The sequence below is a fragment of the Oryzias latipes genome, chromosome 12 (assembly GCF_053564925.1).
Source record: "Oryzias latipes strain Hd-rR chromosome 12, Olatipes_Hd-rR_3.1".
NCBI classification, from domain to species: Eukaryota; Metazoa; Chordata; class Actinopteri; order Beloniformes; family Adrianichthyidae; genus Oryzias; species Oryzias latipes.
The window spans coordinates 14,574,482-14,601,504 of NC_136248.1; the positions used below are offsets into that span (position 1 = coordinate 14,574,482).

The 27,023-nt window shown below is 41.0% G+C and overlaps 1 protein-coding gene across 4 annotated transcripts; it reads right to left on the reverse strand.

Moving 5' to 3' along the window:
• Positions 1–232: 232 nt before the first annotated feature.
• lrp13b (low-density lipoprotein receptor related-protein 13 b) lies at positions 233–26,664 on the reverse strand. Of its 4 annotated transcripts, none has more exons than XM_078956219.1 (50): positions 26,509–26,664; positions 25,905–26,027; positions 25,036–25,281; positions 24,809–24,922; positions 24,581–24,700; positions 24,374–24,499; positions 22,635–22,838; positions 22,353–22,518; positions 21,320–21,488; positions 20,377–20,599; positions 20,177–20,296; positions 19,855–20,073; positions 19,442–19,747; positions 18,709–18,927; positions 18,425–18,571; positions 18,107–18,355; positions 17,855–18,034; positions 17,528–17,776; positions 17,230–17,439; positions 16,477–16,725; positions 16,164–16,391; positions 15,332–15,580; positions 15,018–15,245; positions 14,542–14,790; positions 14,233–14,397; positions 13,894–14,160; positions 13,510–13,725; positions 12,869–13,045; positions 12,594–12,716; positions 11,382–11,549; positions 10,637–10,852; positions 10,334–10,563; positions 10,133–10,262; positions 9,820–10,013; positions 9,307–9,490; positions 8,796–9,005; positions 8,489–8,672; positions 8,212–8,413; positions 7,918–8,082; positions 7,022–7,186; positions 5,573–5,803; positions 5,245–5,469; positions 5,017–5,151; positions 4,722–4,923; positions 4,524–4,649; positions 3,868–3,972; positions 1,566–1,799; positions 780–1,053; positions 546–636; positions 233–367 (listed from the first exon to the last, which is right to left on the reverse strand). In XM_078956219.1, exons 1-50 carry the CDS (start codon positions 26,564–26,566, stop codon positions 311–313), a joined length of 9,327 nt encoding a protein of 3,108 aa, XP_078812345.1. In that variant the 5' UTR covers positions 26,567–26,664; the 3' UTR covers positions 233–310. The 4 variants fall into 4 exon arrangements, with proteins under 4 accessions (XP_078812345.1, XP_078812344.1, XP_078812347.1 ...); XM_078956218.1 differs by having other exon boundaries at positions 3,853–3,972; XM_078956221.1 differs by lacking the exon at positions 7,022–7,186.
• Between the last annotated feature and the right edge of the window lie 359 nt (positions 26,665–27,023).

Sequence of the window (27,023 nt, forward strand, 5' to 3'; positions counted from 1 at the left end):
ATGTAAATATAAAATATTCTGTAACACAAATTTTTCAATTATTCCGTCCCTGCAGGCCTTACAGGAAATAAAAAACCTCATTAAAAAGGAGTCAACATAATTCTGTATCAGTATTAGCTAAATTCATTCTAAGTAACAGGAAACCTCTAATATATTGAAAGGTTGTACGGTAAGTTACTTGCTCAACATCCTAAGAGTGATGCATTAATATTCTACTGAGACTCATTAAAACTTTATTTTCACCATTCATCTCGTTTATTACAAGAAAAATAGTTGACATGTTATTAAGCACTTGTCATAAAAACAACATTCAGGTGACAGACTTTGACTGCAGGGGACTCTTTATGTCAACTGGAGACTCCAGTTCCTGGGAAAGAAAAAGATCAGAGTTTCATCATTTATCTCACCAGACAACACCATGCTTTTAAAGGCAACATTACAATAAAAAAGTTAAAATTAGAGTACTTAAATTACTCAAAATGTCAAATTCAAATGTTTTCTCGTCAAGTTCATAAGGAAAATTACTGTCATGATTGGTCTTTTACCTCCGAGTCGGAATCGTTTTCAGGCAGACCCATGTTGGCCATAAGAGTTTCTTTATCAGCCGATTTGTTTCCAAAGAGCTTCCAGCTCATCCTGTTTAGATCATGGAGAAACAAAACTCGCTGAATAACTGGTAATGAGTAGAAGTGCTGCATATCATTTTGTATTTGCCTAAATTTTCTGTAATAATTAAAATATAGCGTTTACATTTAATGGCAAATAACTTTTTTCAGTACCTTTTAGATAGAACAAAAGCAGCCACAACAACTCCAGTAACCAGGAAGAAGGAAACCAGGATCACAGCAGGATGGCTTTGTCCACGGTCTCGATCCTTACAGAACTCTCCTTTGTATCCCGCTGCACATTTACAGCTGGTCAGTTTGCCTTGCCTGATGCAGCTGCCATGGCCGTTACAGCGCTTCAGATCACAGGAAACTGAGTCTTTGTTGGGGAGGATAGAGTTCTTCATGACGTCACCAACTTTGGGACCTGAAGATGTGGAGCTTAGGCCTGCCAGGAAAAAACAATTTCTTTTGGAAAGTTAAAGAAAAACCTTTTCATGTCAAAATGCTCCCATCTCAAAACTAACATGTTTGTGTATTAACATGAATGTGTTAAGTTTGACATAAGGACAGAACTAAAAATGATCATTCTAATACACAAAGCTGTAGTGTTGTTCAGCTCATTGCAGACAAAAAACATTTAAAAAAAAAAAATCACATATTTGTAAGAGTTGATCTAACATGATTTAGAATGTTTCTGAAGGTTTTGTCTAGATACACAAATCAAACTGGCATGAAAATATAAATATTTTTAAATGCAACTATTAACTGAAAACAGGACAGTAAAGATTTTTTTCTTACTTTAACCTTTTAGAAGTGTTTAATGTTTGTTTTAGGCCAAATAAGTCTAAATGACGTCAACTGATTTGTTTTGATAATGTCAAACTCCTTTTAAAATAATGAGCATAAATGAAGAGTCACTTATCAAGTGTGAGAGCAATTTGCTGGTTATAGACTTACAATCCCATTCATCAGAATGATCTGGACAGTCCACATATCCGTCACAGATCTTGGTGCGGCTAAAGCATTTGCTGCCATCGAGGCAAGCTTCTTCTCCGGTGGGGCAGGAGGGGAGCGGGGCACAGGAAGTGACATTGATGCTGTAGAAGCCCTGTCCACATTTACAAGAGCGTCCTCCAGGATAAGGCAAGCACAGGTGTGAACAGCCTCCATTGTTGAAGCAGCCATTTTTTCCTGCAGGAAAAAGAAAAACAGCTGATTTGAACGTTTTATACGCTAGTCCAGTCAGATTGAAATGGCCTAAAGGTTAAAGTCCCACTCCGATCACCTTTTGATCCATTAGAATATCGTTCCCAGTGGTCTTTTTATAATGATTATGCCATTATTAGGCAAAACCAAACAAAATGTGTCTTTTTCTAGGACAGTTTCTGCAGAGTGGCAGTAGTTAGAAATTTGCCTCAGAGTTGTGGGCAGGACCACTGCTGAGAGCTCTCCATTGACATGCCCACTGGCTATAGTACAGCCTCAACAACCCAACATTACTGGTACAACATTGTATTGCCCATTGCATCATCTAGGCAAGTAATACAATATTTTTTAAACTGCATTTTTTCCCCCATAATTTAAAAACTATGAAAAAAAATGCAGCTTTAAAGGGCCTGTGTCATCCTTTTAAGCCTTTCAGAGTAAACATTATCCATTATTTGATAATAAATTACCTTTGGCACACAAAAAAAATAATTATGAAATACAAGCTATTTTTGCAACCCTTTTTCTACCCAGAAGTAAGACTGAGGCACCGGCTTTCACTCCTTGTAGGAAACGCCCATTTAGTGACAGCAGCTTGCCTGCGTTTTGCCCAATAAAACAAGCATCCAAACTTTTGCAAAGATGGACGTTTATATTATGGAGCCCTAAAAAAGCATTTGTCAGTCACCGCTAGCTCCACAGAGAAATTAGATGCGTGTTAGCCTGGGGGCAGTGCTGGCAGCGCAGACTGCCTAGAAGGGGCTGTTCCTCACTTTCAAACATTTTATTGGGAGAACACTCCTTTTGTGGATTGGGAGAGGCTGGTGTTCTGCACACAGATATTTAGAAGAATATGAATATCCCTGAATGGGTCAAAACACCACTTTCAGTTTTTTTTTAAGTGGAACATAAAATATTTTAAGTTCAAAAAGTTGATTCAGCGTGATACAAGCTCTTCAAGCTTCATTTTCTTTATACTTTTCCATCAGAAAATGCAACATGTTAAACACCTTAACCACAATTTTTACTGCAGCGGGTTTTTTAAGTGAAGATATGAATGCTACAGAGGGGTGTGCGGGGCCATTACAATAAATTTAAAGCTTGGTTGAAAACTAGACTCGGGCCCCTGACCTCCAACCTGGGCAGAGACCTGCACCCTCACGTGAGACAAAAGTGCCATGGCAGCATTTTTTGTTTAGGTTTTATTCATCACCTTCTGTTCCCATAGCAGAGCAGGACATCTTGCCAATCCCGTGCAGGTATCGCATCACAGCCATTTATTCAGCTCCAAGTGAAGCTTTTCTTTGCAGCCGCAGAGAACAATGACTCAGTTCAGCTGCTGCCGGTCAGACTGAAGAACCCATGTGAAACTATCAGCAAACAGGTTGTGTTAAGGATTTGACTTGAGACAGGTTTGGCCTGCTTTTACTCAAATAGTTCAAAGAGTTCAATGAACCTCTAAGCTTTAACCAGTTTGACCGCTAATGATTGATTCAGCATTGCAAAGAGGAATTAAGTGATGAAAAGACACAAATTTAAAATGGGCATAAAGAAGAAACGACCATCCATTTTTTGACCACCACTGTAGAGCTATACTGCTAGCTGCCGTTTCTGCCACTGGTTGCAGAGACCGCCACCAACAACATCTTTAAACGGTTTGTCAATACATTTCTGTTATAAGTCAAACATGCCAATTGTATTTGCCATTTTGCTTTTATGTTTTAGTCTGGCTAGTTAGAATTTAGGAAGTTTGTGGTCTTTAACTGTCAACATACAGCAAGAAGGTCCTGGATGAAAACTTGATGGTTCTTTTCTGCTACATGTCCTTCCCGAGCACCAGTGGGTTTTCTGCAGGACCTCCACTTTACACCCCCCAAGCCATATATAAACATTTCATAGGAGTGATGATCCTAAAAGGCAGCGAGAATCACTCAACACATTTTAGGAATTTATATGAAAACAAACTTTTGGTGTAGATAGAATAGGAATAAATATATTTCTAAAAAAAATAATACTACAACTCTTTCGGAAACGATACCTTTGAAGCCCTCACCTGACTGGCTCTCATTGTAGGCTCTGACTTCCAGCACTTTGGTTTTTGTCTCGAACCACAGTTGTTTGGGCTGCAGCCCGTCACTGAACCACAGTTTGGTCACATCTACAGTTTCAAGAAAAAAAGGAAAAAAAAAGGATCTGAAATAAATTTAAGGTAGATTTTCTTTCCATGAAGAGTAAAATTGTAAATACAAAAACTTCCTCTTTTTGTAAACGTGCATGTGATGCCATCTGCTGCCTAAAATGTATAAAATATATGTGAAAGCGTTCAAGAGAAGCATATAAGAAAATTGTTAAATGGTTATATTCATAACAAAACTCATCAACTTTTTTATATTTATCAGTTTATTTATAATGGAGCAGATAAATCTAATCCATTATTAAAATATAAAAAGTTAGTTTTGTTAAAATGGCAATTTTTTTCAAATGGAAACATTTATAATTCACTTATAATTCAGTCCCTTCATACCTTTAAAATCTGAAACATCAGCTGATATGTAGTCACTGCTGTTTTCAAAAATAAAATCTTTTTTGAATTACAATTGCAGTTTCTTCCAGGAAACATTTCTCAAAACTTCCCTCCAAGTCTCTGATTAATACAGATGGGTTAAAAAATCTGAGCGTCACCTAATAAAAAGGGGGAATTCCTTTTACCTTTGTCTCGGGTTGCCCAGATAAGGACGTTCTCAATGCGCGTGAAGGAGACCAGCAGATTAGACCCCGTCTTGTATTCCTGGTACCCTGATCCATCCACACCAATAGAGCTGATTACACCTTCACCTGGAACATGAAATGAATATTTTACAGATACCCTGAAACAAGAGGAAACCCTTGCATGATTCAAGTCTTCACCAGAGTCAGCCCAGTAGATGATGGTTCCTTCACTGGAGAAGACCAGGGAAATGGGGACGCTGGACTTCTTCCACAGCACTGCTTTGTTATGTCCGTCCATCCATGCACAGTCTACCTCAGTCTGACCTTTCAACTCCTTTATCACTGTTGCAATGTAGCACAATCTACCTGAGAGGGGATGAAGAGCGATTGAAGTGATGCCCTGAAACAAAGCCACAAAAGCAGGATTTATTTTTGGTTCAATAAAAACTGATATACAAGTTTGATCAATGTAAAGTGAGCAGGGCTCCTTCACCATCAGAGACTTCTGAAGCAGAGAGGTTGTGTGGCCGTCACTCGACGTGACATGGACGTCGGGCCTCTCACTGCTGCTCCAGAACAGATTGGATGTCACCCAGTCGACTGCTAGAGCTGTGACTGACTCATTCAGCTGGGATGGAGAAGAGATTGGAAAAAAGCGTTACATATTAACGGAGAAGTGGATTCGTTAATGCAGTCCTTGGCTTTAAAATGTCGTTCATACCATTAGTTTCAGAATTTGTCCAGCTTGTGAGAGTTCTGGTTTTGAATTGGAGCTGCTTAGTTTCAACACATTTACAGAGTCTTTTGCATAAACCACAAACAGAGAAAGCTGAGGAATGGAAAGGTCCAAACCCAGCGGCTCTTTTTCTTCAGATAGGGGGAAATCTCGGCCGTTGGGCATCTTTTTCAGTGCGATTCCCTCATGACGCATGGAGCGCAAATATATCTAGGAGAGAGGAAAGCACAGCAGAGACGATGAATCATTTAAAAAGATTCAATTAGATTTCAACAAAAAAAGCAGAAATGAAAGACGGCTCAAGGGGGTTCACCTGATAGACTGTGTGATGAGACAAAAGCAGGATGAAAGAGGACTCCTCAGGCAGAGAGCAGGTTCTCTTATCCTGGGAGAGCAGCAGGCCCTTTGGACATCGGCAGACTGCTGCGGGGGATTCTGCTGCCGCAGATTTGCTTTGAGCTGCAGGAGTCAGGAGGCACAGGTGGGAGCAGTGGAGATACACACAGGGGTTGGGCAGAGCTGGCTGGGAAAGGGCATGCATCAACTGAAGGGAGAGGGAACACAAAGGTTCAAATTATTCAAAGAGATTCTTCAGTTTTTGGAAGACAGTCAAATTTAACTATTTGATTGGACAAAAGTAGTGTCCAAGTCAGATGTTACACATTTGGAATGAAAATTTCACATTGCTTATTGTCCAACAACAAACATTAAAATAATTTTCCTCATCAACTCTCAGGAGCTCCGCTGATACAGTCTTGTCCTTTATCTAATTTTCAAGTTAAAGTTAAAGCAGTTTTAAAAAAATATTTGTGAAAAAGCTACTGTTGTAGCTTAGCTTTTCCCAATCCCTCAATGTACATCTCAACAGATCACATAACCACAGATGTAAAAAAAAAAAAAAAAATAAACTCTTTGGTTTAGTTGGACATTCCGACACAGATTGTATTTGGGTTTTTTATAAACAACTTGTGTTTTTGTCTGATGGTGATGCATAAGACAATTTAAGCTTATGATTGCCAACATATTTTTTTTTTTTACTTAAATCATGAATAAGGAGCAGACAAAATGTTGGGGCGGGGAAGAAAAAGGTCATTTGTGACAGAAAATACGCCGGGCAGGCATACAATCTCCCTGCTCGGTTCCATTCTGATGCATCCACTTGCAGACAAACAGATCCATGAACGTCTTTCTTTTCCTTGTCCGAGCTGATATTGATAGCTTCAACATTGCTCGCCATTTTTTTTATACCGGTAATGTCAGGTGTGAGAGGCTGTAAGCTAGCAGGAGAGATTGATTTTAAAGTGTTTTTTAATGGTTGTGGGCCTTCTTATTTAACTTGCTTTTAAAGTATTAGCCCTCACGGACCATGAGGTCCTCCGGTGCTGGCCTTTTAGCGGTGAGGACGAAAACAGAGTCTGCATCTCACCATTACGGTCCTCGCCTGCGGAACAGCCTGCTGGAGAACCTCAGGACCGGAGAGACAGTAGGTTTTTAAGAAGAGGCTCAAGACCCACCTCTAATCTGGTTTTTACATGACTTTTGTAATTTTTTAATTCTGTTACTCATCTATTTAATCCATTTTCCCCACTTAAGTTTTTTGTTACCTAAGGGCTATTACTATTTATACTACCCTTTTTTTATTACAACATTTATGATATTTAAGGTTCTGTTTTAACATTTTTAAAGTGAAGTTATTGTTTTTGTTATTGCCATTTTACTTTTTTATCATCATTACTATTTTAATAAATATTCTGTTTCTTACTCCAGTGTTTCCTGTTGGGGATGCATTCCTCTGGAGCACCACAAGCTCCACCTGTAGGGGGTGCTCATTCTCATTAGGCCGGCTGGGGTCCCGCTCTGTGCTCCAACAGCCATGGAGTGGGCCCTGAGCTGCTCTGTGGCAATGACCCCCGTGGTCGGGCTGTGCCTTGGAATAAATGGATCCCCATTATATCGTTTTCTTCACAGCAGTAACAAGCCAGGATTTTTCTTAAAGCTGCAGTTCTTATGTTTCTATTCAGGGTTATGTTGGGGAAACTGGGTGGGCGGAAGGAAGAATCTGGTGAGGGAGGGGCGCCAACCGTTTGTGATTGTCCTGTGTTTTCCGTTTTAATTTTCGTATTTTAGGACCATTCGATTTGCTTTCATGTACAGCTCTTTGTGTTTTTTCTACTGGTATGAAAGGCGCCATACAAATAAATGAAGTTTGATTTTCTAGTTTAAACAAGATGGAGGAAGGCTTACTCCATGCCAACAGTCCCGCCCAAAACTCAGTTAATTTCCAAATGAACTACTGCTGCTCTGCACAAACCATTAAAAGAGTTTTTAAAATGCTGCCTAAAATCAGCGTAATCCTAATTGAAAAGACCACTGATAACACTTAAAATAGATGAGAAGATCAGGGTCTGACTTTGAGGTCATCACCCCTCTGCAACCAGAGGTGTTTAAGAAGACTTGTTTGTCCGTTGGAAAAAAAAAAAAAAAAAAAAAAACTTTTGATTTACAATTTAAAAGCCCTTTGATTAAATATGGACTTGTTAACATAAACATAAAAAGGGCAAATTATTAAAACGAAAAGGTGGATAGATGATTAAGATAGGTATTGCTTGGGTAAAGAGTTTTCCCAAAAATCCAAAACAATTAGAAGCAAAGACTCACCCTCAGTCCAAATGGCTGTCCAGGCCTCTTCAGAAGAACTTTCTGATCTTTACCCGTCTTCTTGTCAGCTGAGCGGATGGTTCTTCTCTTTGTGTCAGACCAGAAAACACGGTCATTGAAAACTGCCAATGAGAATGGACTTGGAGTTTCAGCCAACTGGAGGATCTAATGAATAAAAACAATTCAAACTGCAGGTTAGACTAATCAAATCAGACTTCTAGGGCACAGCATTGTTGAGGCAGGAATAACTGAGGTAAATCAGGCTGTGGTTCAGTACTCATGTTTGTTGTTCACCTTTATGTCTTCTCCGTCCAGAGAGGATGACCCAATGCAGTGAAGCTTCTCATCAGCCCAGTACACCCGGTCATCAAGGAGATCATAAGCCAGACTCACTGGCCAACTCAAGTTGTGGCTCACCAACACCTTCCTCTTTGAACCGTCCATTCCAGACCGCTTGATCTGTGGGGTGCTACCAATCTCAGACCACAGCATGAACCTGAGGATGGACAGGACTCCCCGATTTACCTGCATTTGTCATGAGTTTCGTTCAGAACAAGCCTGAAAAGCTTACCCTTTAAATGGAAGCAGCATCAGTGAGCTCGGCTGCTCCAGGTCTTCACCCAGAACCACAGTGTAGTCCTGAGACCGGACTATGGAAGCGCTCAGCTTCACCGCCAAAATCTGTCCAAGCAGTCCTTCCACCCAGTACAGATTCTTACCAACCCAGTCCACCGCAATGGCATCCGACTTCACACCTGCAAAATATTTCAAGATTCAGTTTAACAGTGTTTTTCCAAAAAAAAAAAATGAAATTCTTTGTTGCAACTATTGGCCAAACTGAAACAAGGACTAAGAATATTAAGCTTTAAAAGTGGTACCTTTTATCAGAGTCCCTTTGTTGGAGTTTTTCATGTCAGCCCAGCGGATGCTTTGGAATGTCGGGCTCAGCCAGTAAACTCTCCTTTGAGCCCAGTCATAATCCACAGAGAAGACAGGCCGGTTAGCAGTAGAAAGAAGCTTTAAGCTGCCACTGTGAACCCCGAGAAGCAACAGCTCCGACTGCACTGAGGCCAGAAGCAAAGGCTCGTCTGGAAATGAACACACACAAAACAAAAAGAAAAGCCGATTTCAGTGGGTAGACCATCTCAAAATTAAAAATAATAAATAAATCAGAGCTTTGACAAGATTTGGCTGGTTCTTTATCAGCCGTTTTGGGATCCCAATTTAAAGGAAAAATGCAGCGTTTGCATCTCTTTTACAAGTTACTATGAATTTTGAAATGCAGTGACATGCACCAATCCCAGGTGCTTGGTAACATATAGCAAAAAAAAAAAAAAAAAAAAAAAAAAAAAAGATAAATAAAAGCTAGGCAGTGTTTTCAAGAAGTACCTTTGGTCTTGCAGCTTTTGTTATCTGGCTCCAGGTAGAAGCCTGGGTGGCAGCGACAGGTGTAAGACCCTCTGGTGTTCACACAGCTATGTTTACATGGAGCAGCGGCTGAACTGCACTCATCAGCATCCACGCAGAAAGTGGCGCCAGGTTGCAGTTTGAACCCTGCAGTGCAGTAACACCTCTGAGGGGAAAAAAATACATTTTAAGAGTCACAGTACGCCTTCACCATATCATGATTCACCTTACACTGTCTCGCCATTTTGCAGAATTTTCTATGCTGTACTCTTTGCACCGCACATTGTGTTCTGATTAGCTGTTGTTCTCGTCAATATCCGTTCACATCAGCTTTCCACCCTTCCTTAAATCACTGATTGAGAGCAGATCTTTGGTTTCAACTTCACGGATTTCACCTATTGTGGGTTATTTATGGGACGTTTCCCCCACTATAAATGAGGGAAAAATGTCTTTAAAATTTTATTTTTTAGTCAGATAGAGTTGTGATTAACTGACCGGCCCTCTGGGAGTGCTCATGCATCGCTGGTCACACAGAGGAGATGAGGGACTGGAGCAGTTGTGACGAGAACATTCCACACCTTCATCTGAACTGTCAGCACAGTTTGTGAGGCCGTTACACACCAAGCTGGGGTCAAGACACTCCCCACTGCCACACTGGTAAAGATGAGAGGGGCATTTTCTCTGCAGACCTGTGGTGGTAAGGATGAGGACTGATTACTTGCTACATGTGACTGTTGTAAAAAGTCACATTCCACCTCATGTTTTATCACAAAAATCCTCAGAGGTTGAGAAACTTCTCAAAACCCACATTTTTCCTCATCTGTGCCATCGTGACAGTCCTCCTTCCCATCACATCTCCAAGAGAGAGGAATGCATTTACTGCCATCTCTGCACGGCCACTGGTAGTCTCTGCACTTTGCTGGAGGAGCGTTGCAGTTCTGGAAACAGATTGTGGCAGTGAAAGGACAATCCCAAATCTTTTAAAAGAACTGAACTCTTTAGTCCTCACCTTTTCATCTGATCCATCTTTGCAGTCTTCATCCCCATCGCAGAGCCACTCTTTCTGCAGGCATTCATGACTGTGTGGGCACTGCAGCTGTGCCGGGCAGCGAGGGGATTTGGCGCAGCCCGCTTCGTCGGAGCGGTCACTGCAGTCAGGATATCCATCACACCTCAGAGCTTCGGACACACATTGCCCACTGGCACAGCGGAACTGGTAAAAAGAACAGGGAACCAAACCTGGGAGGAGGAAGCAGGCTTGTCTCATTTGTCAGGTTTCAAAAAGTTCAGTAAAATGAGAAAAGTCACCCACCACATTTTTCTTCATCCGAGCCATCGGCACAATCTCTCTCGCCATCACACAGGAAGGTCTGTGGTACGCAGCGAGTGTTGTTGTCGCAGCGGTGATGGCAGCCCTCAATTTGACTTGAACAATCCATTTCATCAGAGCCGTCCTGACAGTCCCTCTGCCCATCGCACACCCCCTTCTGTGGGATGCATCTGTTGCCATGGGCACACTGGAACTCACCTGAAAAACAGATTCATACACCTGGAGACTTGTCTTTCCATGTCAGTATTCTAAACAGTCTGGATCCATGAAGACCCACTCCAAAGAACATTGTGTTTTTACTGTTTATAACACGTTCTTGTGGCATTTTGCTGAAGATTGAGGACGTGTATTTAAAAATAAAAATTGCATTTGAGTATTTCTTTCAACACATCTGGCTCCAAACTGCAAGACTGGATAGCTCTGATATTGCTCACCATTTTTGCTGCACTGGTTATTCTAGGTTGAGGTTGTAAGCTAGTGGGAGAGGGTGTAAACAAAGTGAGGATGGGAAATGAGCACAGGTGAACTCCCCGCCAACAGTCCCACCCACAACTCAGAAGCAAATTTCTAATAAACTCCTGTTGCTCTGCGGAAACTATGTCCTAGAAAGCACTACATTTTTTGGTTTTGGCTTTAAAATGACCTTAAAGACCATTAGGAACACTTAAACAGGCAAAAGTTGATGGGAGTGGGTCTTCAAGTCTTCAAGTCTGCCAACTAAACCAACCTGTTTTGCATAGAGTCTCGCATCCATCTTCGTCTGACCCATCCTTACAGTCCTGCTCTCCGTCGCACACGTGGCTGTACATCACACACTCTAAACCGTCTTTGCACGCTTTGAAACCTTTGCGGCATTTCACAGGTTCAGTTTTGACACTTGGAACACTGATAGAGGCTTTGCAAAAGAAAAAAACAAAAGTTAAACATGACAGAAGGTTCAGAGATTACCAAAAAAAAAGACTTTTCACTAATCTAGTAAAATGTGTTAAATTTAAATTAATTGTTTAAAGCAGTGTTTTTCAACCAGTGTTCCGCAGCACACTAGTGTGCCGTGGGAAATTGCCGTCATTAACTGATCTAACAACATTTCCCATCTCCAGGAAATCAGCTCTTTGTTCATCCAAACAGGCCCTTATAAAACACTGAGAAGTTAGGAATATGAAAGATCGTAAAATACTTTGTGTTTATTTGATTCTATTAAAGCCATTTTGATAAGAATGGCGGTGGCGCGATTTGGCTGCAGCTAAAGCTATTTTAGGAAAAGTCCTGCCCCTTTAACTGTCTCCAATCATACTTGAAGGCTTAATCACATATCAGTCTGACCAATCAGAAGTGGTTATAGTCTCCACTTCCTTGTTCTGATTCTGCTCATAAAGTCTTAGTTCCAACAAAAATAACATCTAAAGCTCGTCTTTAGCGGTGTAGCTTTCCACAGAATCCAGTATCAGACCGTGAAAAAAGTGAACAAAACAATGAAGCTCAGACGCTAGCCTGTCTGCGTTCGGCGGCTGTTTGCACTACATCTCCCATGATGCATCGGGTTAAAGTGACGGCATCTCAGCGCACAATGAGTCGTCCTTGTTAAACGTCTTGAAACCACAACGAACATGCAGCAAACAGTTTTTAAATCTTTTAACTTAACTTTTATAACATTTTAGAAAAAAACAGCTGCAGCTTCCAACTTTTTCTGCCACAATTATTACAAAAATGCAATTGAGATTGCCGAGGGGCTGAAGATCAATACAGACCGAGTTTTTCCTTTTTTTAATTTTTGGATGCGGATGTGCTGCGGGATTTTTGTCAAGGTTAAAGTGTGCCGTGGCTCAAAAAAGTTTGAAAAACACTGGTTTAAAGAGACTAGCTTAAAGCTGTTGATTTTTTTGGTATAAATGTGAAAGGAAACCTAAAAACTGACAATCATTCTGTTTTCTTAGCTTACTGGTTGGGGTAAGGTCTGCTGTCTGACACTGTTTCTCATCTGATCCATCCGGACAGTGAGCACGGCCGTCACACACGTGGATCTTGGAGACGCATCTTCTGTGATCACTGCATAAAAAGTCCTCTGATCCAAAAACACAAAACCACATTTAGAAAAACATTCAGATATCTACACAGAGAAATAACTAAGATTTTCAAAGCAAAAACTATTACTCAAAGATAGCAGCAGATAGAGCCACAGCTATCAGCTGGCTTCATGCTAATTTCTGCACTTGCCTGCATTTTGGCATTTAAACACACAGCTCTCCTCATCAGATCCATCCGGACAGTCTCTTCGCCCATCACACAGCTGCTTTTGAGAGATGCACACAGAAGAACCCAGACAGAGGACTGACGGAGCAGCACAAACTGAGGTGGGAACAGTAGACCCTGTTGGTTCAAGAGGACTGGAGTCTGGGGAGAAAAAGACAAATTTAGGCCTAAAAAGTAATCTGAAGCAGGGGCGGAGCTGTTGGAAGGTCAAGGGTGACAGGTGCTGGCAACAAGAAGCTATGCCCCAGAATTAGTATAAATGACAGTTTCAAAAAACATCAATAAGCTTCTTTAGGCATTGTAAAAATGACAGAAGGGATAATTTTGAATTAAATTAGTTTCATTTTTTACATCAGCTTTACATTCGTAGCAACATTGCTGCTTTAAATATAATAAAACGGAAATATGCATTTTATCTTTCTATGGTCTTCCACTCTGCTGATACCTTTAGCCACTCTTCCAAAGTCTTCAGCCCCCCCTCCTTCAAACTGTTCTAGCTCCGCCACTGGTCTGAAGGATTTCCCTTTACCATGAGTAGTCAATGCAGGTTTATTTTAATTCGTTTTCTTTAAACGCTGTCAAAAGAATGAGCTTTAAAAACGTACCACATCCCATCTCATCTGACCCATCCAGGCAGTCCATCTCTCCATCGCAGAGGAATTTCTTAGGGATGCAGCGTTTGCCATCAGCACAGCGGAACTCGCAGCCCTTTGTTTTCTCCCAGCAATCCAGTTCGTCAGACCGATCCCGACACTGTGGCCTCCCATCACACACCTCCGACTCAGGAATGCACATTTTCCCATGAGCACACTGAAATTCTCCTGTGGAGGAGCAATCAGATAACAGTTGCACAGCTAAACTCCCATCTATGTTTTTGTTGTCAGATGTGAAAAAAAAAGGTACAAAAGCAGACCATCATGTCTGAAAAGCACAGATTCTGTGTTGGTTTGAAAATAAGCGCATAAAGTTTGACAATCCAAGTCGAACACCTTGCTTGCAGTCTTCTTGGCATCCCTTTTCATCAGATCCATCCAGGCAGTCTTCCTCCCCGTCACATACATGACTGTACAGGACGCACTCTCGGCCATCATCACACGGTCTTGAGCCCATGCGGCACTGCAGCACCTCAGACTTTGACTCGGGGGCCGCCTCGGTCCGACAGTTGGCCTCGTCTGAGCCGTCGTAGCAGTGAGAGCGCCCGTCGCAAAGCAGACTCTTAGAGACGCAGCTGCGGCGGTCTTTGCAGAGGAAGTCACCTGCAGAGGAAAGAAACATCAGTTATTACAAAGAAATATTAGAAAAATAGATGAAATTAATAAAGTTCTCACTCTCATCAGCACAGTTTTTCACGCAGGCCTCATCAGACCCATCCGGACAGTCTCTTATTCCGTCACATAACTGTGCTGGGTTTATGCAAACAGCCGAATCTGGACACTGAACAGAGGGAAAGCTACAGGATGGCTTTGGAGTCTCTGCAGTCCTCTCCACTTCATCTAAGCACCACAAGAGTTGGATTTGTATTTACTTTTAATTCATTACGACAATCAGTTTTTAAGAGACAAGAACATAAAAATAATTATTTTCCCCCCACAGAAATTCCAAACAGGCATTTCTACAAGTCTTCCCCAAAAACTCACCACAGTCTTCCTCATCAGATCCATCCTGACAGTCTGTCTCGCCGTCACAGACGTGACTAAACAGAACACATTCTGTGCCGTCCCGACAGAGTCTGGAGCCCACGCGGCATTTCAGATCAGCTTTCTTTGGAGCAACTGGAGCCTCACCAACACAGTTAAGCTCATCTGAGCCGTCGTGGCATTGAGCACGGCCGTCACACACTTGCCTCCTGGGAACGCATCTTCTACGGTCTTTGCAGCGAAAATCAGCTGTACAGGTAAATAGAATGTTGAAGTCCGACAACGTAAAGTGGTTCTAACACATACGAGTTGATTTTTTGCTTGTCCAAAACCATCAAGCTGGACGTATCAGGAGGAACTCGACAGAACTTTGCTACATTAGAATCCGTAAGTTAAGGTTTATCTAGTAAAAAAGAAAAACCTAAAAATATATATCATTTTTTGCGATTAAAAAAGTAAATTAGAAGTCATCTTACATGCAGAAGGACATCTTTTTACACATTTCTCATCAGATCCATCAGGACAATCTCTCTTTCCGTCACACATCTGTGTGAGTTTGATGCACAAAGAAGAACCTGGACACAGAACTGAAGGGCTGCTGCACGCTGGCTTTTTGGGAGCCTGAGTGACTGACGGGATCAGTGGAGGAGACAAACTCATGACCTCAGTTTTCATAGAAGTTGAAGGAGCTTTCTCTGCAGCATCTATTAAAAAAAAATAAAATAAAGCAACATAATTAGCAGGATTTAGAATATTCAAATATTCAAATTCGTGTTGGAAAAATACTAACCACATTTTTCTTCATCTGATCCATCTTTACAGTCCGTCTCTCCATCACAGATGTGGCTCAGGAGGACACATTCTGTCCCATCTCGACACAGCGTTGACCCCAAACGGCACTTCAGCACGTTTGAAGATTTAGGAAGAGCAGCCGTGCTCGGACAGTTCAGCTCATCTGAACCATCGAGGCAGTGAGAGCGACCATCACACACCTGACTCTTTAAGACGCAGCTAAGACGGTCTTTGCAGAGGAACTCCGCTATGAAGAGTAAAACAAGCATTCAGATGTGAATGTATGGTTATAATGCAAATCACCTTTTGGGGATTTGCAGTCTCATTTGCTTTCTTTAACCAGTTTAGCATGCTTTTTTGGGGTCAATGGTACATCATGTTCTGTGTCCTGATTGGCTGTAGACCACTGTCAAACCTCACATGTGCCATTTCTACTGTACATTACAGAATAAATTTACTACACCAAATTTAAATCCTTTATCTCTAGCAGTGAGACTCTGCTGGATAGTGCTCAAAATTTCTCCCCAACAAACTCAACGTTGACGAAAGGTTCAGCACAAAAAATGTCTCAAACAAATGTTTGGCCCCGATACCAGTTTTGATCTTGTAACTTTTTACTGAAGTTTGAACTAGAGAAAGTGAAAATCTTCAGGTCCAAGAAAAGAAAGTAATGTGTAGGAAGGAGTTCAACAGCCCTAAAACATCTATAAGTTATAACAATTAAAAATGATTTATTCAGATTTGCCCATTGTGAGTTATTTTTTTGGAAATTAACTCTTGGGGTAAACAAAAAAACGCTTAGCAGTAAAAATATTCTTCGGACGACTTACATGCAGAAGGACATCTTTTCAAACATTTCTCATCAGATCCATCAGGACAGTCATTCCTTCCGTCACACATCTGTGTGGGTTTGATGCATAAAGAAGAACCTGGACACAGAACTGAAGGGCTGCTGCACGCTGCCTTTGTGGGAGCCTGAGTGACTGACGGTATCAGTGGAGGAGACAGACTCATGACCTCAGTTTTCATAGAAGTGGAAGGAGCTTTCTCTGCAGCATCTATTAAAAAAAATAAAATAAAGCAACATAATTAGCAGGATTTAGAATATTCAAATATTCAAATTCGTGTTGGAAAAATACTAACCACATTTTTCTTCATCTGATCCATCTTTACAGTCCGTCTCTCCATCACAGATGTGGCTCAGGAGGACACATTCTGTCCCATCTCGACACAGCGTTGACCCCAAACGGCACTTCAGCACGTTTGAAGATTTAGGAAGAGCAGCCGTGCTCGGACAGTTCAACTCATCTGAACCATCGAGGCAGTGAGAGCGACCATCACACACCTGATTCTTTAAGACGCAGCTCAGACGGTCTTTGCAGAGGAACTCCGCTATGAAGAGTAAAACAAGCTTTCAGATGTAAATGTAAAGATGTATTCACAAAACACAACCAGTAACAATATATTTAGTACTTTTAGTGCTGTTTAAAGTTACATTTTTGTTCATGGTTTGTGAAATTTGAAAAACTGGTTCTTTGATTTTCATTTCCAGAGAACGTACTGTGATTATTGCCTTAAATATGTTCAGTCAAATAATCAATCTGGCGAAAGCATGAGCCTTTTGTGTTGACCGCAGGTACTGCAAATGTACCTTGGACTCAAAGACACAATTGGAAATCAGGTATTTTTGGTATTCCTTTTTTGTTTTCGCCTCGTTTTATCCAATCGTGTTTACTTCCCCAAATGTTTTACACAGTTAAATTTATAGTTTTCACTATGTAATGGTTCAAGGGAGTGCATTATAAACCCACAAGAGGAAGTGTGATGCAGATACATGCCTGTTGTTGCAAAAACCCACCTTTGTTTTTAATGAAAAAGTTCTACAGGATGACTTACATGCAGAAGGACATCTTTTCAAACATTTCTCATCAGATCCATCAGGGCAGTCTCTTCTTCCATCACACATCTGTGTGGGTTTGATGCATAAAGAAGAACCTGGACACAGAACTGAAGGGCTGCTGCACGCTGCCTTTGTGGGAGTGGCTGATGGGATGATGGGAGGGGGTATATTCAAGTCTTTTTCTGCAGCCTTAGTCTCTGCAACATCTGCAAATATGATAAAAATCTGATTAACACAAACACAAAATTTGACAATTCTGACGTAAAAAAAAAACAAAACAAAAAAACAACCCACCACACTGTTCTTCATCTGATCCATCCTGACAGTCTGCCTCTCCGTCACAGACGTGACTCAGGAGGACACACTCCGCCCCGTCTCTGCACAGCTTGGAGCCAAAGCGACACTTCAGCTTGGGTTTCTGAGGAGCTTGTGGACCTTCACTCGCACAGTTGACCTCATCTGAACCATCGTGGCAATGAGAGCGGCCGTCACAGACCAGGATCTTTGAAACGCAGCTTCTACGGTCTTTACATAGAAAATCAGCTGCAAAAGAACATGTAAAAATGATGATAGTTTTGAAAAGCATGAACAGCATCTGGGATAAATATTTAAGAGACTTACTTCTTGAGACACACTTTTCCAAGCAGCTCTTTTCATCAAAGCCATCTGGACAGTCTTTAACGCCATTGCAAAATTGACTTTGAGAAATGCAGATGTGTGTGGATGTGGACGGGCAGAGAACAGAGGGGCTGATGCAGGCTGGTACCGCCGGAGGGCGGGTACTTGGTGGCGCATCCGTTTCTGCAGACGGCAAGGAAATATTAGAACTCAGTTGATCTATAACATTTTGTCATCTCTCAAACACGACCTTACCACAGCCCAATTCATCCGAACCATCTCTACAGTCCTGCTCTCCATCACATACATGACTGAGTAAAACACATTCAGTGCCGTCGTTGCATGCTTTCGACCCCATCTGACACTTGAGGACATTTTTCAGAGGTACAGGAGCGACCAAAGTGGGGCAGTCAACTTCATCCGAGCCGTCCCGACAGTGAGAACGGCCGTCACACACAAGGCTTTGAGAGATACAAAATCTTCTGTCCTTGCACTTGAATTCCCCTGATGATGAAGGCCAAAAGAGTTAGAAACACAATCCCATGGGTTAGATTTACCTGTAACCACTTTTACCTTTGGATGGACATGTGACTACACAAAATTCTTCATCATCTCCATCTGGACAGTCTCTCTTCCCATCACAAACCTGGGAATTTGGGAGGCAAATGGATGAGTGTCGGCACAACATGGACGGCTCTTTGCATACTGGAGGATCAGGCACTGTGGAGACAAAAAAGAAAAAAGAAAAAAACATATTTATATATATTGTACTAGTTTTTTACAATTCAAATTTGTTTTTACTTTAATAAAATCAAACTATATTACTCCAGTGTTAATTTGTGAGAAAATAGCTCTACCTGTTTTAATGTTCCCGAGTGCAGGGATGACACTCAGAACATGACCTTTAACTTTGACATCTTGTATGATGCTCCCATTGCGTCGATTCCACAGAGTGATCACATGATCAGACAAGGACAACAGGAAAGGCTCAAAAGCCGCCATTACAGAGCCAGAGACGTTCCATCTCTTTCCAGCTTGGTGAGTTGTCTCCTTCAACAAACTCAGTGTTACCAGGCCTGTAAAAGAGACAAACTTCAATATATTCAAGCCTTTAGTGATAAAGGCACCAACTAAGAATTTTTGTTTTTAATCGTTTCTCAAAAGCCTGAAATTGTAAACAACTTTGAGAATATGCCTTAGTTAACTTTTTAAAAAGGGAAAATACATCTTTTACTATAGACCACTCCTATAGACTCACTTCTGAACAAATTCCATTTATAGAACAAAGAAAATGTTAAAGTTATTTTAAGTATAGACTAAATGAGAAATGGACCAAATGACCACACCCCCTGAAGGTCCAAACAGGAAGTACCCGTTGGCCATTACAACTATTAGTCATATTCGTCTCGTCTGGTTCTCGTATACAGTAAATGATAAAAAGTATAACATTTTAAGACAGAAGACGCGTCAAGCTAAAGTTTGGGTTTCATAAATTTAAAAACAAATTTAGATGAACTCAGTAACAGATTTGAGCAGGCATACATTTAACACAATTATATGTGATCCCTCCAGACCCTGAATTCCCCTCACCTCTTTCAGAGCTCCAGTGCAGACTGCTGGCTCTGAGGTCAAAGCTAATGTCGCCCCTGACCCCTTCTGCTATTTTCAGCAGCAGTTCGGCTTTGCCTCCTGTTAAGTCCATACTGTAGAGACGATCTTCCTCCATCCAGAACAGTTTACTCCTTAGCCAGTCGAGGTACAGGTTGTGTATTTCCAGTGTTGTGTGGTACAGGCGTTTGGGGTAGTTTTTCCCACTAGTCGTGGTGCCAATGGTGTTTTGGTCACATGACACCCAATAAAGATTTTCATTTTGCTGGTCCAAACTTATTAGACAAACTAAAAATAAAATGTGTTTAGAAGATATATTGTGGTACAAACTTACTTGTATTAAGTTTCCATTTTCTTTCTTAGTTGTAAAAAGAGCTTTCAGACTAAAAACCTACCAGGCAGAGGCATTGGAATGACTTCAATCTGCACCTGGGCCATCTTTTTGCGTTTGACGTGACCCGTTTCATTGGCCCAGTAGAGCCAGTCTCTGTACCAGTCAAGATCAAAGGACAGGATCCCATCATCTGTGTTGAAGAGCTGGGTTTCAGAGTGCTGTCCACCTCTGAACTCCAACAAGTTGATAGTTGTAATTGTAGCATAAATAAACCTCAAAACTGCAAGAAAGTTTTAAAGTCAAGTGAGACAAGAGGTCAAAGTTCTAACTGAAACATGAAAAACACAAAGTTTCTCTGCATTTAACTGACTTGGCCAACTTACAGTCACAATTCCCATCTGGCAATAGCACTTTAGAATCTGGACAAGCACAGGTGAATCCAACCAGGTTATTTTTAGTCAGCTGGCAGAGTTCGCATGGAGCCTTTGCACAAGCAGAGGACCCTAAAACAAATCAAACAACCAATTTGAACAAAAACAGTTTAAGATTTAACCTAAATGTTAACAGATTTGAGTCAAACCACCTTTAGGTTGCTGAAGCTCATGGTAGACTGTCAACAGGGGAACTCCAGTTTTCCACAAAAACTTGCGCTTAGTCGGTTTGCTTTGGGGAGCCTCCCACAATCCCCTGCTGTCGACCCAGTACAACATGCTTTCAAACACAGCCAGGCTCAGAGCGGGCCGCCTGCTGAACAGTCCTGTAAACGAGTAACGGCCGGTCCCATCCACCCCCACGGTCTCTACAGACTGAAGACAAATGTGTGCATCTCAGCCAGAAATTTTTAAGTCCAACATAAAATTAAATCAGAACCAATTAAGTGACTACTACCATATTTTTCCAGCCATAAAGGTGCACTTAAAATCCTTAAATTTGTTGAAAATTAATATCCGTTTTATAATCTGGTGTGCCTTAATTCTAGTTGTGCTTAAATTGATTCAGTGCTCATAACTGGCGGAAAGTTTTTTTACATACTGGCCAATTGTTTTTTAATGACTTGAATAAAGTTGGTTTGTTTAATTTAGTACTTTTAGTTTTATTTTAAATTTTTGAAAATAAATAATTCTTTTTTCTTTAATAAGAGGCACAAAGGATAACTAAAAGAGCGGCATGTGGCTCCGAAGCCTCAGGTTGCAAACTCTTGGTTTAGAAATTTACGATAGACAGCCCAGTACTTTCTGAATTTGTGATTTTATAAAATGCAGTATACTGTACATTCTTTTATTTTAGTTTTTTAACAATGTGGTGGCATTTGTTACATTTAGACAATACCAAAACCCTTGCAATAGTTTGCTCCCGCCAAAAGAAATGTACCGGGTCTTTAAAGTTGATCCATGCAACTTTCTTTTGTCACAGAATTTCTGATTACGTCATTCCCTAATTCATAGGCCAACAGGTTATGTATACATTTTCTGTAACATTTGCGTCCCAAAGCTACAGTTCAAAGTCATATTTCACTCAGATCTCACCCTTTTGAAGTCACTGATCCAGTACAGTCTCCTGGCAGCGACATCAGCCGTGAGGCTGTGAGCAGACTGGGCTGTGAGAACCGTCAGAGTGCTTCTATCCGACCCGTCCATCCAGGACCTCTCGATTGTCACCCTCTCACCTGGTCCCGCATTGATCCAGAACATCAAACTGAAATGAAAACATAAATTAGCATAAACCACAGAAAAATCATCAGTTTAGCTCCAAGTATCACATCAGCTGTTTACAATGATGTAGAAATGATGTCAACCCGCCATTAGTATAGTTTGTTTAAATTGATTGTAAAAGGCTTCAAAAAGGTTATTACCTTTATCATGTTTGGTTTAAACCAAACACGAGTTATGACTCCTTATCGTGATACCATTTCAAGTAAATCATTGGAACCTTGTAAGTGGGTTTAAGCACCTTTTTTACATTTCTCCCATCTCTTTGACCTGGTCTTTGCTCTTTTGGATTTATACATTTAGTCTCCACACTTGATCTTTCTTATACAATCTAAAATCTGCTTCTGAGTTTCAGATTTTGAGCAAAATAAAATTTTACTAAATCAGATTTGAGTTTTTGGGAAAGTTTCAGGTTTATCGTATTAATAAAAAAATATGTATACAGTATATGTTGGAAAAAGAATGTTAAAATAAAAAAAGTTTACCTCTGAAAGATCCATCACATGCGTGGACATATTTTAGGCTACATTACCACAGTAGTCATTTCTGCTTAACTGGGACCCTGTGACTCCACATGAAGAGGGTTAGCCCATACATTAGTTGAAGTCTTAAGAGGTTAAAGGAAAATTATTTTTGCAGGATGATCTAAAGTAGGTAAAATGCTCAAAAAAAAAAGTCCCGACTCCTGAGGGTTTAGGACATTTTCAGAACATTTCTGCACAGAAGCAACCACATTCTTTTACATTGAATTCACGATTGGCAGGCTAAGTGACTCATTTATATTGTGCTATAGCAGTACATCACTATACAAGAAAAACAATTCTGTAAAAGTCAGAAAAGTTGAATATACCTCTCAACAGGTAAAAGAACCAACCCAGACGGCTTGACATTTTTGTTAAGCAGAGTTGTGTAACTCCCATCAGGCATCTGCATGTAGATCGATTCCATCTTCAGATTAGTCCAGTAAAGGTAACCATTAAGCCAATCACAAGCCAGCGCTTGAATCCCAGGCTCCCCTGTTTTAGGAAGACAATTTTACATTTTCAAGAACAGCTTCCTGAAAATTGAACATTAAGGAAAATTGTGTTTCATAAGGATTTTCTGAAAAATAAAAAGCTTGTGGTCGACTTACCCGTGTAGACTGCCCAGCTTTGACGTCCAATAGTTTTGTAGATGCTCCCACGGCCATCAGCCCAGTAGTGCAATCCTCTGGCAATGTCATATGTTAAGGCCACTGCATCAGACACTGAAGTCTGGATGATGTTAAACTGCTGAGATTTGACATTCAAAAGTCCTAAATTGCTTCTCTGCACTGTCAGCAATCGGGTTGCATTACCTGGAGAATTCAAAAAGACAAAAGAATGAGGTCCATTGCAAGGTTAACCACCACATGTGATTTTCTCCATGTGCACTGGTGCAAAGCCAAATTTTTCTTTAACAGTTATACTTTAATTTTATTTTCTAAAATTATGCAATATATTGTCAGGCAAGTTGCCCCAAGTAAAAAAATAAATAAATTAAAAGTATTACTAAACCACCATCTGACTGAAATCACAGTAAACGGAAATTCTGACATGGATACTTAATAATTTAAGAAAAACTTTCTATATTTGATCATAAATAAATTGTAGAAAAACTTCTGGAATACATACAAGCCATCTCGTCTCACCTTGAAACAAAACAAAAAAAATACTGTCAAAGACCATTTCTACTGCCAAATATTTTGTAGGTGCATTTAGACTGGAAAAGTCTGTAGGTCTGGACCAAGTTCATTTTGTTTGATCCGAATTGACTCCTGAACATTGGGTTTGGTCCGTATTCACACGGCCTTCGGTACACTTGTCTTTCGAACCAAAGCTTGTAAAAAAAAAACAAAACACATGACTGAAGAGCTCTTCAGTTATTGGCCAGAAATGATGAGGGTAGGACAAGGCAACTAGAGGCAGAAATTATGGAAATCGTACGCTTTGCAATCCTTGTCGTGCTAGTACACTTATTCAACTTTATATTTTGCTGACAAAATCTTAACATCTGCATCACTGTCCAGTACAACACTTTTTGCTACTTTGGGCTGGCTGAGGCACACTGCAAGGCGGTTACTGGCAAGAAGACTGCTAAGAAGGTACGCTGATAAGCATTTGACAGATCGTCTGGAAAACATTGAGAGCCAATGTGTATCACATTAAAAGTTGTTTTGATAAGTCTGCATTCATCTGACAAAATGTCAATAGAGTTGCTGTGCCTCACAGTTACTCCATGTCAGCAAGTCATGGCTGCCTCCTCTCTACTCCGTTTACATTCCGTAATGCTCGGCTACAGTGGCCTTTAGTCCAGTTGTTCCATTCTGGGCACAGAGCCTCTTCAGACTGAGAAAAATCAAAACAAAGCAAAGCGCAGCTTGACTGGAAAAGAACCAAGACCACCTCGAATGATGGGTCCGAGAACCAGTTCCTGCTCCCGGACCAGGGTCCGGTTGGGTGGATTCAGGCCTAAAATTTGTTCTGGATTATTGGGGGAAATGAACTCTGGTTCAGACTGTGGCCAGTTTGAATACAGCCTTAAACTCTGAATACACCTTTAGAGTCAGCTTATATAAACTCTGCTTCTCTTTGTTTTTGATCACTTCTGATCTTTCTAAAGCTTCAACATCAAAGTTGCCTTTAAACTTTCCAGTTCTCTTTTGTTCTAGTGCACTGGCTTAGTCTTTTCTGAGCAGGAATCTAGATCTAAGAGGTTTAAACTGATATAACAATGAGATCTTAAGTACCGTACTCATGAAACTTTGCAATGTTGTGACATGTCCATCAGTACCTCAAATGAACAAAACGCAGTTTCCTTCAATTTAAGGTAGCTTGTTGAATGAAACCTCACCTAAAGCCAGACAAATGGAGCCTTCATTGAGTTTGAAACCTTTTTTGCAGTGACAAAGGTAGGAGCCAACAGTGTTTTTGCAGTAATGTGCACAAGGCGGCAAGGCAGAAGAGCACTCATTCACATCTGAGGAGAAACAGATTGCATAATCAAAAAAAAAAAATCTAAGAACACACTGATGAAGACTCCACAGGATCAGAAACAGACCTTCACAGACTGCACCATTTGAGGAGAGCTCATACCCTGCAGGACAAACACAGCGTGTCCCCCAGGACTCATCGGTACATACGTGGCTGCAACCGCCGTTGTTCATGGAGCAGATGCGGCCTGCAGAGGGTGAACGTCATTTTGTTTTAGCAATCAAATGCAGGATGGGCTCTTCAGTAGATGGAATGATCATGAAAGGGAAGCTTAGAGGAATTTAATTAAGTTTACCACAGGTTATTGGCTCGTCGCTGCCATCCAAACAGTGAAGCTGCCCGTCGCACATTTCTTCAGGAGAAACACACTTCCCTTCTGGGCATAGCACGCCGCCCTCATCACACAATCCTGAAAATTTGAGATTTTTCCCCCCTCCAGTAAGAGTAATAAAAGCTCTCTCTCTTTACATTCTGCATTTTGGCTGACACATGTCAAATCTGACAGGAAAAGCACTTTCTCACCACAGTCACCCTCATCAGAATTATCCATGCAGTCGTTTTCTCCGTTGCAGCGCAGTCCCTTCGGGATGCAGATGCCGTTTTGACACATCCAGTCAGAGTCTATGCAGCCCTTGGTGGGTGGGCAGCTCTCCTCATCAGATCCAGTAGGACACTGGATTTTGCCATCGCAGCGAGCAGAGGCATTAACACAGCCAACAGAGTCCAGGCAGGAAAACTGACCTGCAGGACACTCTGAGCCTGAGAGCTCTGAAGGAAACAAGATATTTGGGTGAACTCTGCATTTGTTGTGCTACAGTTCCAATAAACCTCTAACACAGTGGTGTCAAATTCTAGACCTTGAGGGCCAGCCTCCTGTTGGTTTTCAAATACCCGCTGCTGATTACCTGGATCAGGTGTGTTTTAGCCAATAAGGAGCTCTAATGGCAGGTTTGTTGGAAAACATGTTTAAAACCGGCCCTCGAGCCCTGGATTCTGACACCCCTGATATCACCTCGAGCTGCTGGAATGCCACAGCTACTAGAATGACCATAGCAGTCATTCTGACAGCTCAGACATTTATATATAATTTGGATTATAATGAAAAGATCTCAGAGTATTTGAGAGAATAGACAAAAACACACAACACCAAATAAAACCTAGTATAATAATTAAGTCACTGTCATCAAAAAATTAAACCCAATTATTTTTTTGGTACTATATATATTCATCTTATCAGGCTGTTATGGCAACCTATGAAAGTCATTCCCCCCCTAGTCATTTCAGTCTCTCTCGGGTTTAGAATGAAGCTTTAATCAGCCAAAAAAAAAAGTACTGGAAAGTACTTTGTGCTAAAATAAAATCTAAATACTCGTTTAGTAAACTACACATACCGGCACAGTCCATTTCATCTGAACCATCAAGGCAGTCTCCTTGTCCATCACATCTCCAGGCTTCAGTGATACACTGTCCATCATCACACTGCCACTTTCCTTCAGGGCACCCCAAGCGTTGACCTTCCAGGAAGAAAGCCACATTTACAGAATATCCAGACGCAATAGAAAATATGCACAATAGACCAGACCCATACTGGTAAATAACCAACTGACCCACAAGTAGAAAAACAATTTTGGAAGGAATTAGTTTGGCCAACTGAAGGTTGGTCAGATAATTCAAGAATTTAAAAGACATCCTACACAATTTAAGGATCTTAAGTCAAGAATGCATATACATTTAAGATATTCTTATCTTTCATAAAGTAAATGTATAACTGGGGAGAACTTGAGCATTGTCGTAAGCAAATGGCTCAAACTAAAATTTTGAAGTTTGTTTGGTTCAAAAAGGGGAACATCAATTAGGCTGTTGGCACATCATGAGCCTGCAGAAGTCTGTTCATTAGGCCCCACGCTTACTCAAAGATAAACCTTCTCTAGATTGCTTTGCTGCACCCGTGAGCGCGCTGCTGCTTATTTAGACAAATGAACAAACAGACTTTACCTCCGGTACAGCAAAGACATGCCAGGAAAAGCGAACACGTGAAGCAGCGCAGGTCCATGTCGGCCCGCGCAGATCATCCGCACTCACGGCCTCAGCTGGGAGGAAGCGCTTTAATCGGCTCACCTGCTGCAGCTGCGCGCCTGATTGCGTAAAGGCGCAGGAAAAAAAAAAAAAAAGCTAAATGACATCTTATAAATGACAGTATGGAAATCTCTATCGTGCAATATTCATAATGTTTTAGAGAAATTTACTGTGTTTTTAGGTTTATAACTGTAACGCTTAATACAAGGTCCTAATTAGCCAGGAGCATGCGCATTCCGCACTACAATCCCACTGTTGCATATTTTGAGACTTTTTGTGAAGCTCTGAGATTTTTAACACCTTAAATATAATTATTTATAGAAAATAAAATGTTTCTCGTGATCATTATATGTGTTTTAATGGCACACAAAAACTATTCATTTGCGCGTGATTGTGGTTAAAGCGGAGATTTATTTGTTTATCTTCTGAGCTGT